The sequence below is a fragment of the Thermobia domestica genome, chromosome 6, assembly GCF_964235325.1.
Source record: "Thermobia domestica chromosome 6, izTheDome1.hap1.1, whole genome shotgun sequence".
NCBI lineage: Eukaryota > Metazoa > Arthropoda > Insecta > Zygentoma > Lepismatidae > Thermobia > Thermobia domestica.
Genome location: NC_137459.1, coordinates 184,384,483 through 184,408,328, shown reverse-complemented (window position 1 = coordinate 184,408,328; position 23,846 = coordinate 184,384,483). Strand labels below are relative to the sequence as shown.

The following is a 23,846-nucleotide window of genomic DNA, read 5'->3' as shown; positions in this document are numbered from 1 at the left end:
TGTGTGGAGTGCGGTATTCTATAAAGGAAAAACTAAACAATTCGACTCAAGTATTCAGATTTTGCATATTCCAAAAATATTATAGTCCCTATGTGCTTAAGAAGTAATAAATTCATCCTTACACTTGGAGTATATATATATATCGTGGATAATTAGAGTCAGGCCTGGGAATAAGGTGGATGCTCTTATATTTGGCATAAAATGTTTTATCTTCCAGTTTGTCCATTGCTTGCCGTGCCTTGCATACCAAGGCTTTGTCATAAAGAAATGTGTCATCTTTCACCAACTTCAGTGTCACCCTCAGTTTATACAGGGTGTTTCAAAACAATACCGACAACGTTTGGGAGATGATTCCTGACACCAAGATAAGACAAAACGTCTAGACCAACCTGAGTGCGCAAATGCTTCCTTTTGGAGTTATAGGCTGCCGAAAACATGAAGAAAAATGAATTTTAAAGCTCCAATACTATGTGAGCTACGGCAGTCGGGTCAAGACTTTACTTAGGAACTAATATGTGCTCTATCTAAAAATACATGTTTCAGAATCCTGCAGTACTTTCACAACAATTTTTATAGAGGTGTTGGTGAGTACTTCAAATTATATGCCCGTAACAAACTGCCTGTATAAAAATTGTTGTGTAAGTATCTTAGGATTGTGAAACATGTATTTTTGGATAGAGCACATATTAGTTCCTAAGTAAAGTCTTGATCCGACTACGGAAGGTCCTATAGTTTTGGAGCTATGGACCTTTAAAGCTCATTTTTTCATGTTTTCGGCAGCTTATAACTCCGAAAGGAAGCATTTGTGCATCCAGGTTGGTCTATACATTTTTGTCATCTTAGTGTCAGGAATCATCCCCCAAACGTTGTCGGTGTTGTTTTGAAACACCCTGTATATGAGAAATATTCAAATTTGAGGTAATCGACCAACAGAATAACTATGTAAAACCTCACAATCCCAAAAATACCATGAAAAACACCTGTGCCCTGATTTTGGAGCATTGAATCACTGCAGAGTAGAGTCATTCTGATGATGCTATATGAAATCGTAGAAATATAACCAGACCTCATTCATGATTATACCCTACACGCTGGTCTAGTGGCAAGCACTCGCGTCTTTTATGTGCCTGATCTCGGGTTCGATATCCGGTGGGAAAACATTAAATGTATTAGGTCAACGTTTGATATAGCCTTAATGCTGAAAAGGGCCAACAAACTACAAAACAAAAGAAAAAACTTGTCCATGTTAATTAGTTGTCTTAGAAAATTAACACTATTCCTTTGAAATTCAACCAAAACTTTCTTGCAATGTTTTGAAAAACATGAAGAAATGGGATCGGGACTGTCAAACAGCCGCAAGTCATCACTGATCTATAATTTGCTGGAGACAATCCTCTGACGCCTTATTTTTGTTAGAACTATACGAGGAGAATTCTGTAACAATGTTTCAAACTGTTCTTTTTTTCTTTCTTATTTGAAATAGTTTTAAATGGTTTTCTATATTTCTTGACATGATATAAAATTTAACCATGTCGTTTATTTTAATGGTAAGTTGTCACCAAAAAAATAAATAAATAAATAAATAAATAAATAAATAAATAAATAAAACCTAAAACAGATGTTTGTATTAGCATTGATTTGTATTAAGTTCGCTAATACTCGTCGTTCAATGAACATTACACAGTTTGAAGTCTTGCCCCACAATTTTTCTTTCAGGTTACACTATGTAATTTTTTTTGTTTCCATTTTAACGTCCTTGTACAGCTTCTACATTATTTCGTGTTCAGGATTCTATACATTTTTTTTGAAGTTTTGCAAGTTTTCTTGATTGTGCCTGTCTTGATTTTCTTTATTCTTTTTTCAATTTTATATCTACAATCCTGTTCACAAAATCTTGGCCACCTATCTTGCAATAACATTTTTAGGCGACTGTACTCGAAAATTATAGTACTTTTACACTAAATAAATATATCAATTGACCAAAGAAAACCCACATTTGTCTTATTTAATTGCAACGGTAAGATAGCAGGATATTACAAAGAGAGGTGAATGGCCAGTTTTTTTTTTTTTTTTTTTTTTTTTTTAAAAAAAACAAGACTGTACATAAATAATACTCTAAAACTTCAGAGAATGTCTCAATAGTCAAGTTAGAACTCGAGTTCAGAAATAAATTGTGATATATATTTTTAGATTTCATTTTGCATTGTCAGATATTCTGCCTATTTGTTATATACAGTGATCTACAATAGTCAATAAGCTTTAAGTCTTCTCTACTTGCATTTGTTTTTCCTCTTCTTAATATTTGATCTTTCCAATTCCACGGGTAAAGTAGGTAGTCCTGCATTTACCTAAAGATCCATATACCTATCTATAATGCAAATAAGTATTTAAGTACCAATAAATTCAAATCAGAAAATTTAGTATAAAATGATATTAATAAGATTCAGATATCTCCGTGAACGAAGCTCAAGAAAACTGCAAATTTCTTACTTCCATTACATTATATATATGAGGGGCTCGGAGAAACAGAATGGGAAGCGCCACTTCCAAAGAAATTGAGTTAAAATCTGTAATGGGTTGAGATACGGTCACAAAACAGTATGTAGATAGTTTAACTTTGGAATGTATTTGCATACGACAGAGGATCTTGTTTAGCATTTGTCGTTCGATTGCATTGCATGGAAATTTGAACTTTCTTTTCTCAGTTTACTCGAAAATTAGTAAATGATTCTTACCATTCTCTTTCTCCAAGCCAATATATATATGATATCTTTCGTTATTAATTAAGTACTATGTAGTATGTTATTAAATTATTTTCATGCAATGTGAGTGAATGCAGAAACTGAAAATGTATGAAATGTAACTATTACTTATTGTATTGTTATCTATAACTTAAGTTCTTTTGTTTTCCAGGCTGAGCTGTCAGTGCAAGGGGATGACTTTACACGGCAGATATGGCATATGTACGCCACCTTTGAGGAATTCATCGACAACCATACAAGTTTTGGAAACGGGAAACCTCTTGACCCTGACACTATCCCAACATCGACTGCATCTGGCTCGGATACCAGGCGCGATGTCTTCGTGGAACTTGAGAGTTCTCGCTCTCAGGTCAGACCGAGTCAAGTAAACCGGAGGGCAACAATAAGTGGAACAAGTTATAGTGGTGTAATTGGTGCATCAAGTGTTACATCTAGCGAAAGTGTATCAAGCGCTTCCGGAATTGGTGCTCTTGATTTAGAATCTGATGGTAGAACTCGGTCTACCATGGCAGGAGTTGTCACTTCAGCGGTTCCAACATCTAAACTAGCTCAACCGAAGGTTGAGTTTCAGTTTGATATGGGACTAACAGAAAGAAGTGATAAACGAAGAGAATTGAAGCTTGGAGTTGATAAAAGTGACTTCAGTGGAAATGTTCGGGGAGCAAGTGGTTCTAGACTAGGAAGTTCGAAAGATGATCTCAGCCTTGTTTATAGAAAACCTCATCATAGAACCCGTTATAGAAGAACTCGCAAGAGATTGGACGTAGTCAATCCCCTTTTGGAGACAATAAGTGCCATTCAAGACTTATGTGAATCCGATGATTATAGCGAACTACCGGGGCATACTCCGTATTACGGTGGACAAGGGTTGTCGGCAAGATTTTATGCCAGTAGCGATATTGACAAAGATTCAATAGGATATGCAGGCTCCAATTCCATCGATTCAGGCTATAAAAGCTCTTGTCCTACTCCTGAACTGTCTGACGGAACATATTATAGTAGTGATGCTGCAGGATTAAGCGGGAGTAAATGTGGTTCTGTTGCTAGTCAAGGCAGTCAGGGAAATTTGAACCAAAAGCCTCGAATCCCTATGGGGACCAAAGTAATGAATAGGAATTCTCATCCACAATACCAAAGGGCTACCTTATTCTCGTCTACCTCTATGGTGGATGGTGCAAGAAGAAGTGGAAGCCTAGGGGACACTTCTTATTACGATGTTGATTTGGATCACCTTATGTACCTGCGTCAATCTATTTTGAGTGCTATGCAGCGATATGAAAGAGTTGCAGAGAGTAACCGAGGTGGAAGACGAAGTCTTCCTCTTAGCCCCAGAAATCGTAGTCCAAGTCGATATTCCCCTCGAACAAGAAGTCCTTGTAGGGCAAGTAACCAAGACGCGCCAAGTGTAGGTTTTGTCTCTCCAAGAAATCCAAGCTCTCCAACTTCCCGCCCGTTTCAAAGTCCATTAGGTTCACCTCGTCAGAGATCCAAAAGTCCCTTAGAGGCAGGTTTTAGACCACGAAGTGCTAGTGCCAGCTCTCGCACAGGTAGTAGTCCAAGTTCACCGAAAAGATCATCTTCGGGATACCGTTCAGCAAGCCCTGGAGGACCCGGCTCAAGTCCATTATCTCAAAGGCGAAGCCTTAGTCCGTTAACAGGAGTTGCTTATTCAACTCGAGGACTCGGAACGTCTCTCTCTGGTCGGACAGACAGTCCTCCTGTTTACGGAAGAGCTAGTTATCCTAGTTCCAGAACACAAAGTCCGTGCTATAGTAGCGCCAGTAATGGAAGCGGTAAAAGTTCACCTGGGTACCAAAAAGGTTTTGCAAGTAGATTTGGGACTAAGATGGAACTCTCAGTTGCTTCTCCGAAGAAAAATATCTCAAACACTTCTGTTTCCTTGTCGGGGAAGACTCCAATCTCTCCTGATGAACCAATGCTAGAAGAGGAAATAGATACGCTTCTTTATGGTCGAGCCGATTACCAAGAAGTAGAACAAGACGAACTTCCGTGTAGTTATGTAACTATGATAGAAGACAAATACAGACGAAGCAGTGTAGCACGTGTGAAAAAACTTCGAGGTGAGTGCATTCTTTTATATATTCTTCACTAATTAACGTTAATTCACAACTGTAACATTTTAACAAAGATTAAAGTAAGGGGAGGGGCACACTGCATATATAAAAGGAAAAGCGTTTTTTGGTACAGTAGTCTTTTGAAAGCCAAGATCGTCAATTAAGTTTTCAGTCTTGGGATGCTTCAGAGTTCCAGGGCAGAAGATAAGCTGTGGTTGAAAATACACAGGTCTATATTTAGAAAGAAAAAATGAAATAAAATGTTATTCCAGGCAGCTTTTGATACTAATAAGAAAGCTATTGCCGGTAGTTGTAAATGATATGTATGCTATTCTACATAGTGAACGTTTTGTTTATTGAATATTAGTATAATCCGGAGAGAGTTGCACATTCATTCATATCGAATAATCTGAATGTTCTTAATCCGAAACTATTCACTTAATATTTCACAGATCCTACGGTTCCTTATTTATTAGAAATAATTATTGCACAAAATTTAAATATTCTCCAGAACTGAATGAGAATATATTATTTGAAATGAACTCGAAGTAAACGAAAGTAAAGTTGACAAATATGAAGTGTAAAGTCATATTTGGTAGACATGATCATTGTTTCTTAGTAATTATTATGCTATTATTCTGAAATCGCTTAAATTGTAAGTTTTTTGTGGGAACTTCTTTTTTTTTTTTCCTTTTTGACCTAGAATATTGATAATCAAATTTTACATTTTTATGTCAGTTTTAATAACTTCATTGAGCATGTAGAGAAGGTACTATTTAACTTTCATAAATAAAATTAGTGATTTAACATCACAAATTTATATAACAACAGCAGTCTTCTTTTAACGATAAGATTTATTTGTAACAGACGTTAAAGTATTGCTTTGGGAACTTTTTGATTGGAAATCATTTGCTAGAGAACATCCTTCCCCTGGTTTCAGGAATGTACACGGCCAGTATTGAAACTATAGGCATTGGCAACGATTATCCTTGACTCTGTGTTACATGTGATAATAATTTTAAAAATTATGTCTCAATATTGCTAACTTTTAATTTTAAATTTTGTATATCTTAGATGTACGCTAAGCCAGGGAGACAGGTTCGTTCTATTCATCCTGGTTTGATATGTATATGTTTGCTTCAAAATATCAACATAGGATGAAAGCTCAAATAGAAATCATTCCACTGATAAAACTTTAAACATATATTCTCCCGCTAGCTGTAGCGTTTATCCTGACTTGTTTATCCTGACGTTTATCCTTTAAGATTTAACATAAAGAGTATATTTTTCTACTAATTCAATTTAAATGTATAAGTATATAGAAGGATACATTAAATTAGGTACTATTGTGAGCGGCAGTGGAATTAACGTTGACCTGGAGCTCTTGCTCTTGCATTGACTAAGTCGCTTACAGCAGCATTGCTGACACTGCAGTGTGAGAACCCGAAAATTGTACAAACACGGGAAACATCCTTTGTGATACAAACGAAAATTGTACTAAATATTTTTCTAAGAATATTGGTAATTCTAACTTGATTCGTTCGTATTTTATAAACTCTTTTATCACAATTTCTTATCGTAGCTGTGGCCTCTTTCCGAAAGTTGATTAACAAAAATTTGAATGACATGTAAAAACAAAGTATTACAGACACAATGTAACATCGAAGTTTCATTCTTCCTTGCGTTCTCTCAGTTCAAAATCCGGACAATAAAATAGAGAAAAGATACGGAATCCTTTTTAACTATTACTATGACGTTCAAAACACACCGAATAGTGTACACTCAGTCGTATATAACAACGATATTCTAAACGCCACTAAATTCAAACAAAGTGTACGTTTCCATGGTTATGAATGCAAGTCATAATGGTACTCGAAGTTATAATGTCGAAGGAGCAATATGATACATTTTGGCACAAATTAAGAATAAGGAAAAGCACTAAATAAACCATTTAGTATTATGTTTCTTGCTATAAATGACATCCTAATGCACTCTAGAATTATTTCCTTGGCGCTTGTCCAAAAATTCCGAACATATTTAAAATATTGGTGCTAACCGATATGTTATAAAAAAAACTATTATTCCAGTGTCTACTGTTCACTTTTACTAGATGTACTTGCACAGGGGGATCAGTTTCATAACACAGCAACAAGTGCGGATTCGGAGAAGCGATAACAAGTGTAGGTAGACAAGTAGCACTAAAGGTTAGGACGCCGAAGGCGCTGGGGCAGGCATTATTATTAGATATTGTATGGGTACAAATCTACACTGCATACATACGGAGCTAAACTCAACGTCCTTTGTTTTCTTACGTACAATAACGTCGTAATGAAGCATATTTGAATGTTTTTTTTTTCTGTTGATGCATGGCTTACACTATTGGCACCTACATTATTAAATTACTTAAACATTAGTCTCCCTTTCTGTATTATAATATTTTAGATGTAACATTTCCAAAAATATGGCCTTCTAATTTTTGATCTTCCCATGTTTTTTCGATAAAGATCTGTTCAACCGGAAGGATTTCAAATTAGCCATTTCTGGTTTCAAAATTTATCACCATAGTAATAGAATAGCTATCGCCAAATGATTTTTGTAATCCATAGAGCGTCGTAAGTGTATATACCACCGCTCGAAAGAACACCGACAGCGTTTGGAAGGCGATTCCTGACACCAAGGTAAGACGAAAACCATAGACCAACCTGGATGCAGAAATCCGTCATTTCGGAGTTATAGGATGCCAAAAACATGAGAAAATGAACTTTAAAGGTCCATAGCTCCAATACTATGGGACCTATGCGGTCTGGTCAATACTTAGCTTAGGAAACATTATATGCCCTATCCAAATATCCATGTTTCACAATCCTATGATACTTCCACAACAATTTTTTGTAGGTATAGTTGGTGAGTACTTCAAATTATATAGTACTCACTCCAAACTCCCTTTATAGAAGTTGTTGCGTGAGTACCTTAGGATTCTGAAACATGTATTTTTGGATAGCGCACATGTTACTTCCTAAGTGAAATCTTGACCCTACTACGGCAGGTTCCATAGTTCTTTAGCTTTGGACCTTTAAAGTTCATTTTTTCGTGTTTTAGACAGCTTATAACTCAGAAATGACGGATTTTTGCACCGAGGTTGGTCTATACTTTTTGTTTCATCTTGGTGTTAGAAATCACCTCCCAAATGTTGTCGGTGTTGTTTTGAAACACCCTGTACATATAATCACAACCCGCAACACTATATCAAACCCGAAATATGTTGAATTTACTAGTACTTCTGGTTTCAGATTTTCATAGAGTAAAAACTGTACGAGATATCGAGAAGTGTATTGTTTTATTTATTTATTTTTCTTTCATTTTTCTTTCATTTTTCTTTCCAATCGATTCATCGTCCCGAGCATAGGTTCTGTCTCCTCCCTTGGCCCTCTCTTGAAACTGGAAATGGTTGAAATACACGATTTCTGATTTCAACCTTTATCGTCATAGGACAAAAAGGTATAGCGAGTAATGACTTTCTGATATGGATTCAGTGTCCAACGAACAGGTTCTATCATTGACCTTATTACTTTATTGCAACCAGAACTTAAAGATGCGCTACTCCAAATATAAACATTGAATTCGCATAGTTTGGAAGTCTTAGTTTCACACTGTGGAACGATAATCACTTAGATCCCCATTTTTCTATGGAAATCACAATTGAAACAGATGGTTGTTAATTTGAACCACTTTAGGTTTGCGTAGAGGGTTAACGGAGGAAATGAAACCAATTAATGAGAAGCTGAATCGATTGAAAAATCCACATCTCGGTTTCATTTACTTTTCGTTGTATGGAAATCAGTATTAATACCGAAAATGCTAGTAAGTTTCAATCGCTTTCTGTTTCGGTAGAGTTCTGCGGGCTACGATAATTCATTATCTTGAGATATTGAATCGATTGTAGAAATCTCTATTACCGTTTCTACTCTACGACGGTAAATGTTGGAATCTAAAATTGTTAATTTGATCCAGTTGCAGTTTGAATAGAGAGTTAATATAGGGTGAAACTTATTCTAGGGACGCTAAATTGATTGAAAGAAAACGCTACTCTTACCGTTTATGCTGTATGGAAATCAGAATTGAAACCGCAAGTAGTAGTAGGCCCCCGCGTATATGCAACTGAGTCAGCAAAATTTTTGTGACGTCATAGGTCAAAGGTCAATGACCTTGGCCCGGGGGCAATGACCTAGGGGTACCTAGGACCACCCCCTCTAAATTTTGGCAGGGGTACCTTGGCCCACCCCCTAAATTTTGGCAGGGGTGCCTAGGACCACCCCCCTTAAATTTTGGAAATTGCCAAATCTAAAAATTTGGTATGGTAGCCTAGGACCATAGTATGTACCTCTATCAGTATTGGGTGTCTATGTCGTTCCCTTTCATGGGTAAAAAATTGCCAAAAATTCAAATTTCGGAGGTTTTTGACCTAATTTATCCCCTTGGATGAGGTGTTATTACCCTATATAGTTATATGGGCGTATACAGGGGTTCATTACCTTTCATAAGACATGGGTATATTAATGCACCCCTTGAAATTTTTGGGAGGGGTACCTTGGCCCACCCCTTCAATTTTGGAAATTGACCAATTTCAACATTGGGTATTATAGTACAGGACCCTAATATGTATTATGATAAATTTGGGTGGTCCACCTCGTTCCCTTTTAGGGGTACAAAATTGCCAAAACTATAAACGTAAGCAATACGTTGTACCACGTGTTTGGTTTTCGACCTAATTTATCTCCTTGGATGAGGTCCTATTACCTTATATGATTATATGGTCATGTATAGGGGTCCATTCCCTATCATAAGACACAGGTACATTTGTGCACCCCGGGGGGGGTACCTTGGCCCACCCCTTTAATTTTGGAAATTGCCCAATTTAAACATTTGGTATTATAGTATAGGACACTAATATAGATCACTATAAATTTGGGTGGTCCACCTCGTTCCCTTTTAGGGGTACAAAATTGCCAAAATTTTAGTACAACCACGTGTTTGGTACATTTTATCCCCCTTTGATGAGGTTCTATTACCTTATATGGTTATATGGTCATGTATAGGGGTTCATTATCTATCATAAGACATAGGTACATTGGTGCACCCCGGGAGGGGTACCTTGGCCCACCCCTTAAATTTTGGAAATTGCCCAATTTAAACAGTTGGTATTATAGTACAGGTCCTCAATATGTATCATGATAAATTTGGATGGTCTACATCGTTCCCTTTTAGGGGTACAAAAATTGCCAAAATATAAACGCTGTACCACGTGTTTGTTTTTTTGGTACATTTTTATCCCCCTTTGATGAGGTCCTATTATCTTATATGATTATATGGTCATGTATAGGGGTCCATTACCTTTCATAAGATATGGGTATATTTGTGCACCCCGGGAGGGGTACTTTGGCCCACCCTTAAATTTTGGAAATTGCCCAATTTAAACATTTGGTATTATAGTACCGGATCCTAACATGTATTATGATAAATTTGGATGGTCCACCTCGTTTCCTTCTAGGGGTACAAAATTGTCAAAATATAAACGTAAGCAATACGTTGTACCACGTGTTTGGTCTTTTGGCCCAATTTATCCTCTTGGATGAGGTTCTATTACCTTATATGGTTATATGGTTATGTATAGGGGTCTATTCCCTATCATAAGACATAGGTACATTTGTGCACTCCTTTAAAAATTTGGGAGGGGTACTTTGGCCCACCCCTTAAATTTTAGAAATTGCTCATTTTATATATTTGGTATTATAGTACTGGACCCTAACATGTATTATGATAAATTTGGGTGGTCCACCTCGTTCCCTTTTAGGGGTACAAATTGCCAAAATATAAACGTAAGCAATACGTTGTACCACGTGTTTGGTTTGACCTAAGTTATCCCCTTGGATGAGGTTCTATTACCTTATATGGTTATATGGTTATGTATAGGGGTCTATTCCCTATCATAAGACATAGGTACATTTGTACACTCCTTTAAAAATTTGGGAGGGGTACTTTGGCCCACCCCTTTAATTTTGGAAATTGCCCCTTTTACATGTTTGGTATTATAGTATAGAACCCTAATATATATTACTATAAATTTGGGTGGTTCACCACGTTTCCTTTGATGGGTACGAAATTGCCAAATTTTAGTACAACCACGTGTTTGGTTTTGGCTCAATTTATCCCCTTGGATGAGGTTCTATTACCTTATATGGTTATATGATCATGTATAGGGGCCCATTCCATATCCCCTTAAATTTTGGAAATTTTCCAATTTAAGCATTCGGTATCATAGTACATGACCTCAACATGTATCATGATAAATTTGGGTGGTCCATCTTGTTCCCTTTCATGGGTAAAAATTACTAAAATATAAACATAAGCAATATGTTGTACCATGCGTTTGGTTTTTGGCCCAATTTCTTCCCTTTGATGGGGTTCTATTACCTTATATGGTTATATGGTCATGTATATGGGTTCATTTCCTATCATAAGACATGGGTACATTGACGCACCCCTTGAAAAATTTGGGAGGGGTATCTTGGCTCATCCACTCGGTTTTAGAAATTGTTTTAATATAAGCATTTGGTATCATAGTACAGGACTTCAATATGTACCACTATAAATTTGGATGGTCCACATCGTTCCCTTTTATGGGTAAAGAACTACCAAAAATCGAATTTCGGAGGTTATTGACACCTATTTAGCACGTTATATGGTTTATTACCTTTATATGTTTATGTTCCCTTTTAAATTTGGGAATTATCAAATAACAAAATTCAGTAAACGTTTTCTAGGACCCATTGGTGTTCCTCTTATGGCCAAATATTCAAAATTTAAATGTTATTGACCGGCTTTATTATTGAATAAGTACAGGATTTATTACTTTTTTCATAAGACACAGGTGTATTTGTGTACCAATCTTAAATTTTGGGAGGGGGTACATTTCTTATTGTCATATCAATAATTGGTAATTGTTCTTTGGGTAAATCATTGTGATCACGTGATCAGTTATTGACCTATGATGGGATTAGGAGTCCAGGACATTGGTACATTGAAACTTTGTAGGATAATTTGAGAATGCGTCATTGGTATTGATTATTACAGCCAAATATAAACGTAAGCAAGACGTTGTACCACGTGATTGACCTTGATGAGGTAGTGTACAGGGATACATAGCTAACCTTATTGAAACTTATGACCCATAGTCTTAAGGGAATACATGCTACAACACTGGCAAAGTTATTGTTGATGCAATTTGATTGGCTGATCACTATCTTTCGTGCAATCTGATTGGTTGATCACTATCTTTCGTGCAATCTGATTGGTTGATGATTTTCAAATCTTTGCTGTATTCAGTTTTAAGTTTTGTTTAACATTTAAAAATCTTGGTTTCGTTCAACATTTTGCACTCACTGATAAATATGATCAAAACCGTTTATTTGTTAATCGAATAGTTAAAAACCGGATAAAGTTTGACGGTCAACCGTGAAACGTAAAATTTTTTTTTAGTTTGAAATTTTTTTTGCTTGAAATTTTTTGTTTGAAAATTTTTTCGTTTCCAAATTTTTTTGTTTCAAAATTTTGTTTGAGATTTTTTCGTTTGAAATTTTTGTTTGAAATTTTTTTCGTTTGAAATTTTTTGTTTGAAAATTTTTGTTCGAAAATTTTGTTTAAAATTTTTTGTTTAAAATTTTTCGTTTCCAAATTTTTTGTTTCAAAATTTTGTTTGAAATGTTTTTCGCTTCAAAATTTTGTTTGAATTTTTTTTTGGTTTGAAATTTTTTGTTTGAATTTTTTTTTCGTTTCAAAATTTTGTTTCAAAGATTTTTGTTTGAAATTTTTGTTTCAAAGTTTGAGTTGACATTTTTAAAAGTTTGTGCACTTATTAGTAAAGAACCGGAACTGTTTAGAACAAAAACCTTTGACAACATTGTGGTGCAATAGTACACGTTAGAACCTGGGGTTGTACTTGAAATGAAAAAACACAATTCATTGAAATGGATCATTTTATTACACTCCACATACATCCATACCAGATAGTGGTTCTGGATATTGTCGATACAATGTATTTTGAACTTCTTGCACTAGTTTGTCTTTAGCATATAATTTTAATTCCAGTTGCAGTCTTTTAAGGTCTAATGCAATATCAATTGGTGGAAACTCAATGTCCATTTGATCACAAATATACTGTTTATCAATACAGGTATGCACCCACGAACGATGTTGACAACCATCACAATATCTAGATACATGTTGTACAATATGCATAACACATTTTTCAAAATAGTACTTTTTCAGGAATATACTTGTTTTGTTACACACTTCCACTGCATGTTTAACACACTGAAATACGCTGATGAATTTGTTCCATTCAGTTTGTGTTAGATACACCATGTTGCGAGGGACATGGAATGTACTCTTTTTACGTAACAGCACCATCTTCTCTTCGAGGACTGTACGCAGCACCACTTCATGATTTGAGCCTAATGATTTGACTATGGTCACATTTATCTCATCATGAAAATAATCGTTCATTTGGTCGATTCGTGCCATTCTTCACAGGTCAGTTGTACACCAAATTGTTCTGTTTTGCCCAATCGAATCACAGGTTCAAATGTTCTAGCACTGATACCAATCATCACATGTTTTGTTTGAAATATATTGGATAATAGCTTGCGAAGATGAACTCTTTATCGTTAGAAGTACACATCTTTCCTCCTGAAAAGCACTTGCTCAAATGATTTCGTGGGATGACACTGTATTTGCTGGTTTATAGTTATTGCTGACGTCATTGGTAAGGAATGTGCTGACGTTTGAATTCATGATTTCATCACAGTTGCTGACGTCATGCCGACCAACCACATTCATACAACTACAGCTGACGTCATTGGAAAGAAATGTGCTGATTCATGATTTCATCACAATGGCTGACGAATCTGGCTGTGTACTAAATTCAAATTGATGACTTCGACCCAAGAGTCTTTTATAACATAAAGATACAGATCCAGTATTTAAGAAACGCAGCACTTCTTCTTGTTTTGATGCTTCCATGGGTAAATATCTTGCTGGTAAAATTATTTTCTTATCATTTTCAAGCTTCACTACGATTCTTAATCCAAACTTTGTAGGGATCATTTGCCTAGCTAAGATTCTATAAGGTACATTCTGTTGTAAATCAGTAATCTTGGTAAATGATTTCATCACATCACGCGTGTTTAGAAACTGCAGACAAGTAGCCATGATGACGTTATCATGAATACTAACTCGAACGATACTTATGTATGATGCAAAAGTGATGACGTTGCGTTATCATGTTCTGGCGTGTACTATTGCACCACAACGTTGCCAGATGTTTTTGTTCTAAACAGTTCCGGCTAGTGCATACCTGTATTGATAAACAGTTTATTTGTGATCAAATGGACATTGAGTTTCCACCAATTGATATTGCATTAGACCTTAAAAGACTGCAACTGGAATTAAAATTATATGCTAAAGACAAACTAGTGCAAGAAGTTCAAAATACATTGTATCGACAATATCCAGAACCACTATCTGGTATGGATGTATGTGGAGTGTAATAAAATGATCCATTTCAATGAATTGTGTTTTTTCATTTCAAGTACAACCCCAGGTTCTGACGTTTACTATTGCACCACAATGTTGTCAAAGGTTTTTGTTCTAAACAGTTCCGGTTCTTTACTAATAAGTGCACAAACTTTTAAAAATGTCAACTCAAACTTTGAAACAAAAATTTCAAACAAAAAATTTCAAACCAAAAAGAAATTCAAACAAAATTTTGAAGCGAAAAACATTTCAAACAAAATTTTGAAACAAAAAATTTGGAAACGAAAAATTTTAAACAAAAAAATTTAAACAAAATTTTCGAACAAAAATTTTCAAACAAAAAATTTCAAACGAAAAAAATTTCAAACAAAAATTTCAAACGAAAAAATCTCAAACAAAATTTTGAAACAAAAAAATTTGGAAACGAAAAAATTTTCAAACAAAAAATTTCAAGCAAAAAAATTTCAAACTAAAAAAAATTTACGTTTCACGGTTAACCGTCAAACTTTATCCGGTTTTTAACTATTCGATTAACAAATAAACGGTTTTGATCATATTTATCAGTGAGTGCAAAATGTTGAACGAAACCAAGATTTTTAAATGTTAAACAAAACTTAAAACTGAATACAGCAAAGATTTGAAAATCATCAACCAATCAGATTGCACGAAAGATAGTGATCAACCAATCAGATTGCACGAAAGATAGTGATCAGCCAATCAAATTGCATCAACAATAACTTTGCCAGTGTTGTAGCATGTATTCCCTTAAGACTATGAGTCATAAGTTTCAATAAGGTTAGCTATGTATCCCTGTACACTACCTCATCAAGGTCAATCACGTGGTACAACGTCTTGCTTACGTTTATATTTGGCTGTAATAATCAATACCAATGACGCATTCTCAAATTATCCTACAAAGTTTCAATGTACCAATGTCCTGGACTCCTAATCCCATCATAGGTCAATAACTGATCACGTGATCACAATGATTTACCCAAAGAACAATTACCAATTATTGATATGACAATAAGAAATGTACCCCCTCCCAAAATTTAAGATTGGTACACAAATACACCTGTGTCTTATGAAAAAAGTAATAAATCCTGTACTTATTCAATAATAAAGCCGGTCAATAACATTTAAATTTTGAATATTTGGCCATAAGAGGAACACCAATGGGTCCTAGAAAACGTTTACCGAATTTTGTTATTTGATAATTCCCAAATTTAAAAGGGAACATAAACATATAAAGGTAATAAACCATATAACGTGCTAAATAGGTGTCAATAACCTCCGAAATTCGATTTTTGGTAGTTCTTTACCCATAAAAGGGAACGATGTGGACCATCCAAATTTATAGTGGTACATATTGAAGTCCTGTACTATGATACCAAATGCTTATATTAAAACAATTTCTAAAACCGAGTGGATGAGCCAAGATACCCCTCCCAAATTTTTCAAGGGGTGCGTCAATGTACCCATGTCTTATGATAGGAAATGAACCCATATACATGACCATATAACCATATAAGGTAATAGAACCCCATCAAAGGGAAGAAATTGGGCCAAAAACCAAACGCATGGTACAACATATTGCTTATGTTTATATTTTAGTAATTTTTACCCATGAAAGGGAACAAGATGGACCACCCAAATTTATCATGATACATGTTGAGGTCATGTACTATGATACCGAATGCTTAAATTGGAAAATTTCCAAAATTTAAGGGGATATGGAATGGGCCCCTATACATGATCATATAACCATATAAGGTAATAGAACCTCATCCAAGGGGATAAATTGAGCCAAAACCAAACACGTGGTTGTACTAAAATTTGGCAATTTCGTACCCATCAAAGGAAACGTGGTGAACCACCCAAATTTATAGTAATATATATTAGGGTTCTATACTATAATACCAAACATGTAAAAGGGGCAATTTCCAAAATTAAAGGGGTGGGCCAAAGTACCCCTCCCAAATTTTTAAAGGAGTGTACAAATGTACCTATGTCTTATGATAGGGAATAGACCCCTATACATAACCATATAACCATAAAGGTAATAGAACCTCATCCAAGGGGATAACTTAGGTCAAACCAAACACGTGGTACAACGTATTGCTTACGTTTATATTTTGGCAATTTGTACCCCTAAAAGGGAACGAGGTGGACCACCCAAATTTATCATAATACATGTTAGGGTCCAGTACTATAATACCAAATATATAAAATGAGCAATTTCTAAAATTTAAGGGGTGGGCCAAAGTACCCCTCCCAAATTTTTAAAGGAGTGCACAAATGTACCTATGTCTTATGATAGGGAATAGACCCCTATACATAACCATATAACCATATAAGGTAATAGAACCTCATCCAAGAGGATAAATTGGGCCAAAAGACCAAACACGTGGTACAACGTATTGCTTACGTTTATATTTTGACAATTTTGTACCCCTAGAAGGAAACGAGGTGGACCATCCAAATTTATCATAATACATGTTAGGATCCGGTACTATAATACCAAATGTTTAAATTGGGCAATTTCCAAAATTTAAGGGTGGGCCAAAGTACCCCTCCCGGGGTGCACAAATATACCCATATCTTATGAAAGGTAATGGACCCCTATACATGACCATATAATCATATAAGATAATAGGACCTCATCAAAGGGGGATAAAAATGTACCAAAAAAACAAACACGTGGTACAGCGTTTATATTTTGGCAATTTTTGTACCCCTAAAAGGGAACGATGTAGACCATCCAAATTTATCATGATACATATTGAGGACCTGTACTATAATACCAAATGTTTAAATTGGGCAATTTCCAAAATTTAAGGGGTGGGCCAAGGTACCCCTCCCGGGGTGCACCAATGTACCTATGTCTTATGATAGATAATGAACCCCTATACATGACCATATAACCATATAAGGTAATAGAACCTCATCAAAGGGGGATAAAATGTACCAAACACGTGGTTGTACTAAAATTTTGGCAATTTTGTACCCCTAAAAGGGAACGAGGTGGACCACCCAAATTTATAGTGATCTATATTAGTGTCCTATACTATAATACCAAATGTTTAAATTGGGCAATTTCCAAAATTAAAGGGGTGGGCCAAGGTACCCCCCCGGGGTGCACAAATGTACCTATGTCTTATGATAGGGAATGGACCCCTATACATGACCATATAATCATATAAGGTAATAGGACCTCATCCAAGGAGATAAATTAGGTCGAAAACCAAACACGTGGTACAACGTATTGCTTACGTTTATAGTTTTGGCAATTTTGTACCCCTAAAAGGGAACGAGGTGGACCACCCAAATTTATCATAATACATATTAGGGTCCTGTACTATAATACCCAATGTTGAAATTGGTCAATTTCCAAAATTGAAGGGGTGGGCCAAGGTACCCCTCCCAAAAATTTCAAGGGGTGCATTAATATACCCATGTCTTATGAAAGGTAATGAACCCCTGTATACGCCCATATAACTATATAGGGTAATAACACCTCATCCAAGGGGATAAATTAGGTCAAAAACCTCCGAAATTTGAATTTTTGGCAATTTTTTACCCATGAGAGGGAACGACATAGACACCCAATACTGATAGAGGTACATACTATGGTCCTAGGCTACCATACCAAATTTTTAGATTTGGCAATTTCCAAAATTTAAGGGGGGTGGTCCTAGGCACCCCTGCCAAAATTTAGGGGGTGGGCCAAGGTACCCCTGCCAAAATTTAGAGGGGGTGGTCCTAGGTACCCCTAGGTCATTGCCCCCGGGCCAAGGTCATTGACCTTTGACCTATGACGTCACAAAAATTTTGCTGACTCAGTTGCATATACGCGGGGGCCTACTACTCAAGTAGTACTAAATTTCAATCAGTCCCTGTTTTTCGGTAGAGTCCTGAGGATTGTGATGATTTATAATCTTGAGACGTTGAATCGATTGTAGAAATGTATTTGTCACTATCAAATTATCATTTTTGTTCAATGGCGGTAAATGTTGAAATCGGATGTGACTAATTAGAACCACTTCTAGTTTGAATAGAGAGTTAGGAAAGAAGATGGAACCTATTTTTAGAATGCTGAATCGATTGAAAAAAAAAACTGCAACAGGATATATTTTATCGTTTCTCCCTCGATGGAAAACAGTATTGAAACTGGAATAGTAAATTTGAACCACTTCTTCTTTGCTATATTGTTGCGGATAGTCATGGTATGTAGCCTTAAGGCACTGAATCTTTTGCATATATATATATATAATCGTTATATGTTACCCTCTTCGTTCTATGGTGATAAACGTTGAAACTGGAAATGGCTAATTTGAACCGTTCTCGTTGAATAGGTGGTTAGGGAAGAACGCTGAATCGATTGCGAAGAAACGCATCTCGATATGTCTTACCGTTTTTGAAATGAAGTCTTTGAGTTTTACGTCCCACGGTTAGAATATATGCCGGTTAGGCTAAAGGAGACGGTGATGATGAGTAATGAATTAAATGGTGGAATGGAGAAAGTGGGAGGAAACGGGAGAACCCCGAGAAAACCCACGCACACGGTGTTTGTCCATCACAAAGTTCACTTGGCGGGGCTGGGATCGAACCCGGGACCCCTAGCACCAGAGGTGAACACTCTACCACTGAGCCACCGCGGCCCCTTACCGTTTTTGATCTGATACTTGCCGACAGACGGATGGACGCACATAGCCGTTTTATAAGACTTCCGACTTTATACAGAGCACAGTTTGGAAGTCTAAAATTGATTCTGACTCATTTTCGTCGAGGAGGAGCGCTCCTAACCCCCCTCCCTCCTAAACCAGTTACATCACAAATTTTAAATTTTGACTTCAACAGTAAATATTCTTTCTGCGAAAAGGAGATTATTCAATAATTTAAAAAAAAAAACGTAAAATTGCCTGTCGGCAGGCGTAGAATTATATGCAAAGTGATGAAAAAATTATATAGCACAAACGATTTTGACAACAGATATACAGGGTGTTTCAAAACAACACTGACAACGTTCGGGATGTGATTCCTGACACTAAGATAAGACAAAAAGTAAAGACCAACCTAGGTGCACAAATGCTTCTTTTCCGAGTTATAGGCTGCCAATAACATGAAAAAGTGAACTTTAAAGGCATATAACTCCAAAACTATGGGACCTAGCATAGTCGGGCCAAGACTTCACTTAAGAACTAGTATGTGCCCTATTCAAATGTCCAAGTTTCAGAATCCTTCAGTACTTCTGTAACAATTTTTATGGAGGTAGCTGTGAGTGCTTCACATTAAATATCCGTAGCCAAACTCCCTCTTAAAAATTGTTGCGTGAATACCTCAGGGTTCTGAAATATGTACTTTTTTGGATAGGGCACATATTAGTTCCCAAGTGAGATCTTGATCCGACTACGGTAGGTCCCATAGTTTCGAAGTTATGGACCTCTTAAGTTTTTTTTCGTATTTTCGGCAGCCTATAACTCCGAAAGGAAGCATTTGTGTACCCAGGTTGGTCTATGCTTTTTGCCTTATCTTGGTGTCAGGAATCATCTCCCAAAGGTTTTCGCGTTGTTTTGAAACACCCTGCATAGTGTTGGAAGGGATGGGAAACAAACTGAAAGACCGTGTTACTCAATTGGAGCATTTTGAAATAGATTTAGTTGTATTTAATGCATAGTACCACCTAAGGTGTATTTACACGTTTTACCCAATGTCTTCAAGTGGGAAAAGGGAGATAGAATTCGGCTACAAGTATCGATGAAGTGATGAAAATTATAGACACCTATGATGCAAAATAAAGAATATCTGCTTTCTCTAGGACAGTTATTTGGTCAGGTTGAGAAAAACTATAAATTCAATTTTCTCTCAAGAGAATGAAAGTATGTAAGAATTTTCTTCTGTTGCAGAAAGTTATTATGTTGATATGTCATATGGATACAAAAGATCAAGACTGATTTTTTCTTTCATTTTCTGCGCATTACCAGAAAATGGAGGAATTTTGTGAAACAATCGTAAAATGCAAAAATAATGCTTGTTTTTTCCTTGAGTTTAGGAAATCTTAACCCTAGGAACACCAAAGTATTTTTGGGTTACATGGAACACCAACGGGTGTAGGGGGGGAGGCTATAAGGCCCACAACATAAAAATCATTATTTCTGACGAAAAGTAATTTATCTTGTCTGATATGAACTTGGGATATCTAAGACCATCATATAATTTTATTCTCTATTATTACTAGGTTTCTAAGTAGACTGTTGCCAACTATATGTTTGTAATTGTTTAAGTTACCATTTTTTATTTATGTTAGTAACTATGACCTATTTATTTTATTTGTTTGTATAGAAAATCTATCACAGCAACTTAGTACTGTGCAGTGTGTGTACAAAGGATGCGTCTAAAAGCATTTTGGTGGTGGTGCAGTAAAGTTTGGTAAAATGGGGAATAGTGGGGTATACTTCAGTATTCCAATGAATTCAGTATTCCAATGAATTCAGGATTAATATTTTATAATTTCATACCGATTATCCTTGGAATGGCGAAATTCGTTCAAATTTTGTTTGCACGAAAAGATAGGCAGTGTGAGGGACGTTCATCGGACACTATAAGGGATGTCACCAGATAAGCAGTATTGCAAACACAACAAAAGTTACAATTTTTCTAGTAGCACAACGTCAGATTTTTGATGGAGTGAACATGTAAAACGTAAGCAAACAAGCTGTGACTTTTGTAAACTAACACCACTACAACATTATTAATATTACAACGCATTCATTGGAAGAAACGTACCCGTGTTTCCACTTGTTCCATTGGTATTATCAAATGAAAGGTTCAAATCACTGTTTTTCTGCATCAAACTCGGACAGAGTTATTTCCACCTTGCTATATTCGAGCTCACTACCTATGTCAAATCCATTTAAAAGTTCTTTAAGTTCTTTCTCAGTTGAACTTTGGCGAAGAGCTGGATTTGCCATTGTTTCAATGCTGCTGTAGATTCCCACATACAGTCACAGTCAGTCACAGAATAACGAACTGACAATTTCCTATAAAATATGCGTCTTCAGTCAATGTTGCAGGCTGCTGCTTGTAGATTCTATGATTGAAAATACTTGATAACACCAGAGGTGCAGCAGCATAGTTCTTTCCAATCACTTTTGAAACTTGATTTTCTCCCTCTTTCTTTATATCTTAACTATATTTGAAACTACATGAGCTGACATAAATTAAAGGGGTACTTCCGGTTGACGTGGAAAGTTGAAATTTAGCATGATTGTAGCTTTCCGAGACTAACCTACAGGAAATTGCCAAAAGTGAATGTTTTTAGTTTTTAAGGGATCTAAAGGGGGGATGAAGAAATTCCCATGTTATTTAAATGGGCGTTTTCTTGGGATAGAAAATATTATCTTTTAGATAGTTGAAATAAAAAAAAAAACTTGAAATTTGGTAGAATTGCGGATTTAAGAGGTGCGAGGTCGTAGGCCGAGTAAACGTGAGAGCCAGGGTATCTAAGCCCTCAGCTGTGCCAAATTCAGGAAATGTAATTAAAGAGCAAATGCACAAAATTCACTCTTAATGCAAAGGCTGATACATAAGAGATGCGAAGCCGAAGCCGTAGGCCGAGCAAACGCGGGGGACTGAGGGCGGAGCCCCCAGCTAGCCAAAGGCTAGTCTATATTATAAAAATTGAAAGTGACTATGTTTGTGACTCTTAATCTCTTGAACCACCCGATCGATCTCGATCATTTTTTTTTTTTTTTTTTTTTTTTTTTTTTTTGCAGTAGAAGCGTTTCTGGCTTGGAAGTGTTTCTAGCTATTCACTTTGACGGTAGAGCTTTGGGGAAGGGAAGGAGGGGGAATTATAAATGAAACTTAATTCTCGCACCATCGGACCGATTTCGATCAAATTTACAACCTAGATGAAGTTTAAACTTGAGATTTTTTTTCTTGGGTTTTATCATTCTGACATTGTAACTTAAAGGTGGGGGAGAGGATAGACATTAAAAATGATCGGAAATGATCGATATTAGTGTCGAATCTATAGTTTTCGGGGTCGCTGAGGGGGAAGCTCTGAGGCCCACATCATTTTTTATTTATAAATAGAAGAAACTAAACACTAAAAAGTAAGCAATTATGTTTTATGATGAATGGGGTCAAACTTGACAATATCATGTTTTTAAGATTTTTTATGGAATAAGAAATGTTACAAAATGTATCAAAAATAATTTGTGGGCTTCCGAGGCCCCTCCTTGGTGTTCTTAGGGATAATTTAGCATTTTTTCTTTCGTATTTCAAGACCTAATAGGCTTAACTTTAAAATATTACAGCATAAAAATTGTAGCACATTTAATGCTCTACAAGAAAGAAAAAAACGTAAAAAACATTGTTTGACGGGAATTGAGGGTAAAGAGTTTTAGTGAAAAAACTAACGTCAAAAACTGTAGTCTTCCTAGCCTCCCGGAATTAGCCAAGGCCCTTGGAGTTAGCATAACGTTTGGAAGCTTCAAAACTTTGATTTTTAACTAGTGCGTAGATTTATACAAAAAATATTCAAAAAGAAAGTGTTTATGACCTTTCGCAAGGTACAATGAAAAGTTAGTTTTAGAGTTGCCTGTGTGCTACGTTTATATTTTCCAGTCCTTTTTTTTTTTCATAATTTTTAACAGCGTAACAAATACTACCCTCCCAGCACTGATTGAGCCATGTTTCCTGATAGATTAATGTCTCCTTGGGTAAAAAATGTCATCTAGGAGCGGTTCGTAGACCTAACTGAGAAATGTCTATTTTGGCGCTTAGGCGACTCTGGCACTCAACCCTCCAAATGTACTTGTCGGCTGGACTAAATTGATGCAACCAGATTCTCCCTTATTTTCGCGAAATTATTATTATTAAGTATTCTGACTTTCGGCAGGTCCTCAGACTAATGAGGATTTTTTTTTTTTCAATTTTAGATTTTGGCCTGGAAATGTTTCTTCCACTTTTGTCGATCTTCAGCTTCCTCTTTTAACTCCCAATACTTTCTCCTATCTTTCAAATCATCCATCAGCTGTGTTATTCTTCCTATTCCTCACTTCCCTTCCATCTTTCCTTCCATGGCGGTGTGAAGAAGACAATTTCTTCTCAAGATGTGTTCAATCCAATTGGTCTTTCTACGAAGGATGGTGGCTAGACGTGTTGTCTTTTCTTCTATCCGTTTTAAAACATCTTCGTTTGTTGCTCTCTCTGTTCATTTTATCTTCTCCATCTTCCTCCAACACCACATTTCGAAGCTCTCCAAATATTTCCTCTCTAACTTACGTAATGTCCAAGTCTCTGAACCATACAGTCCAATGCTCCATATATAGCACTTGACCAACTTCTTCTTAAGTCCAATATTGAGCCTGCTAGTTAAGAGTGATCTTTTCTTTTTGAATGCTTCTTTAGC

General features: G+C 36.0%; 1 protein-coding gene across 3 annotated transcripts in view; it reads left to right on the top strand.

Annotated features, from left to right (window-relative positions):
* Positions 1-23,846, top strand: part of LOC145688354 (uncharacterized) — a 316,110-nt gene that overhangs the window by 253,045 nt on the left and 39,219 nt on the right. For all 3 annotated transcript variants that reach the window (XM_081762498.1, XM_081762499.1, XM_081762500.1), the window contains exon 2: positions 2,914-4,843. In XM_081762498.1, the coding sequence (XP_081618624.1) occupies positions 2,914-4,843 (1,930 nt within the window). The remainder of the gene's footprint in view (positions 1-2,913; positions 4,844-23,846) is intronic.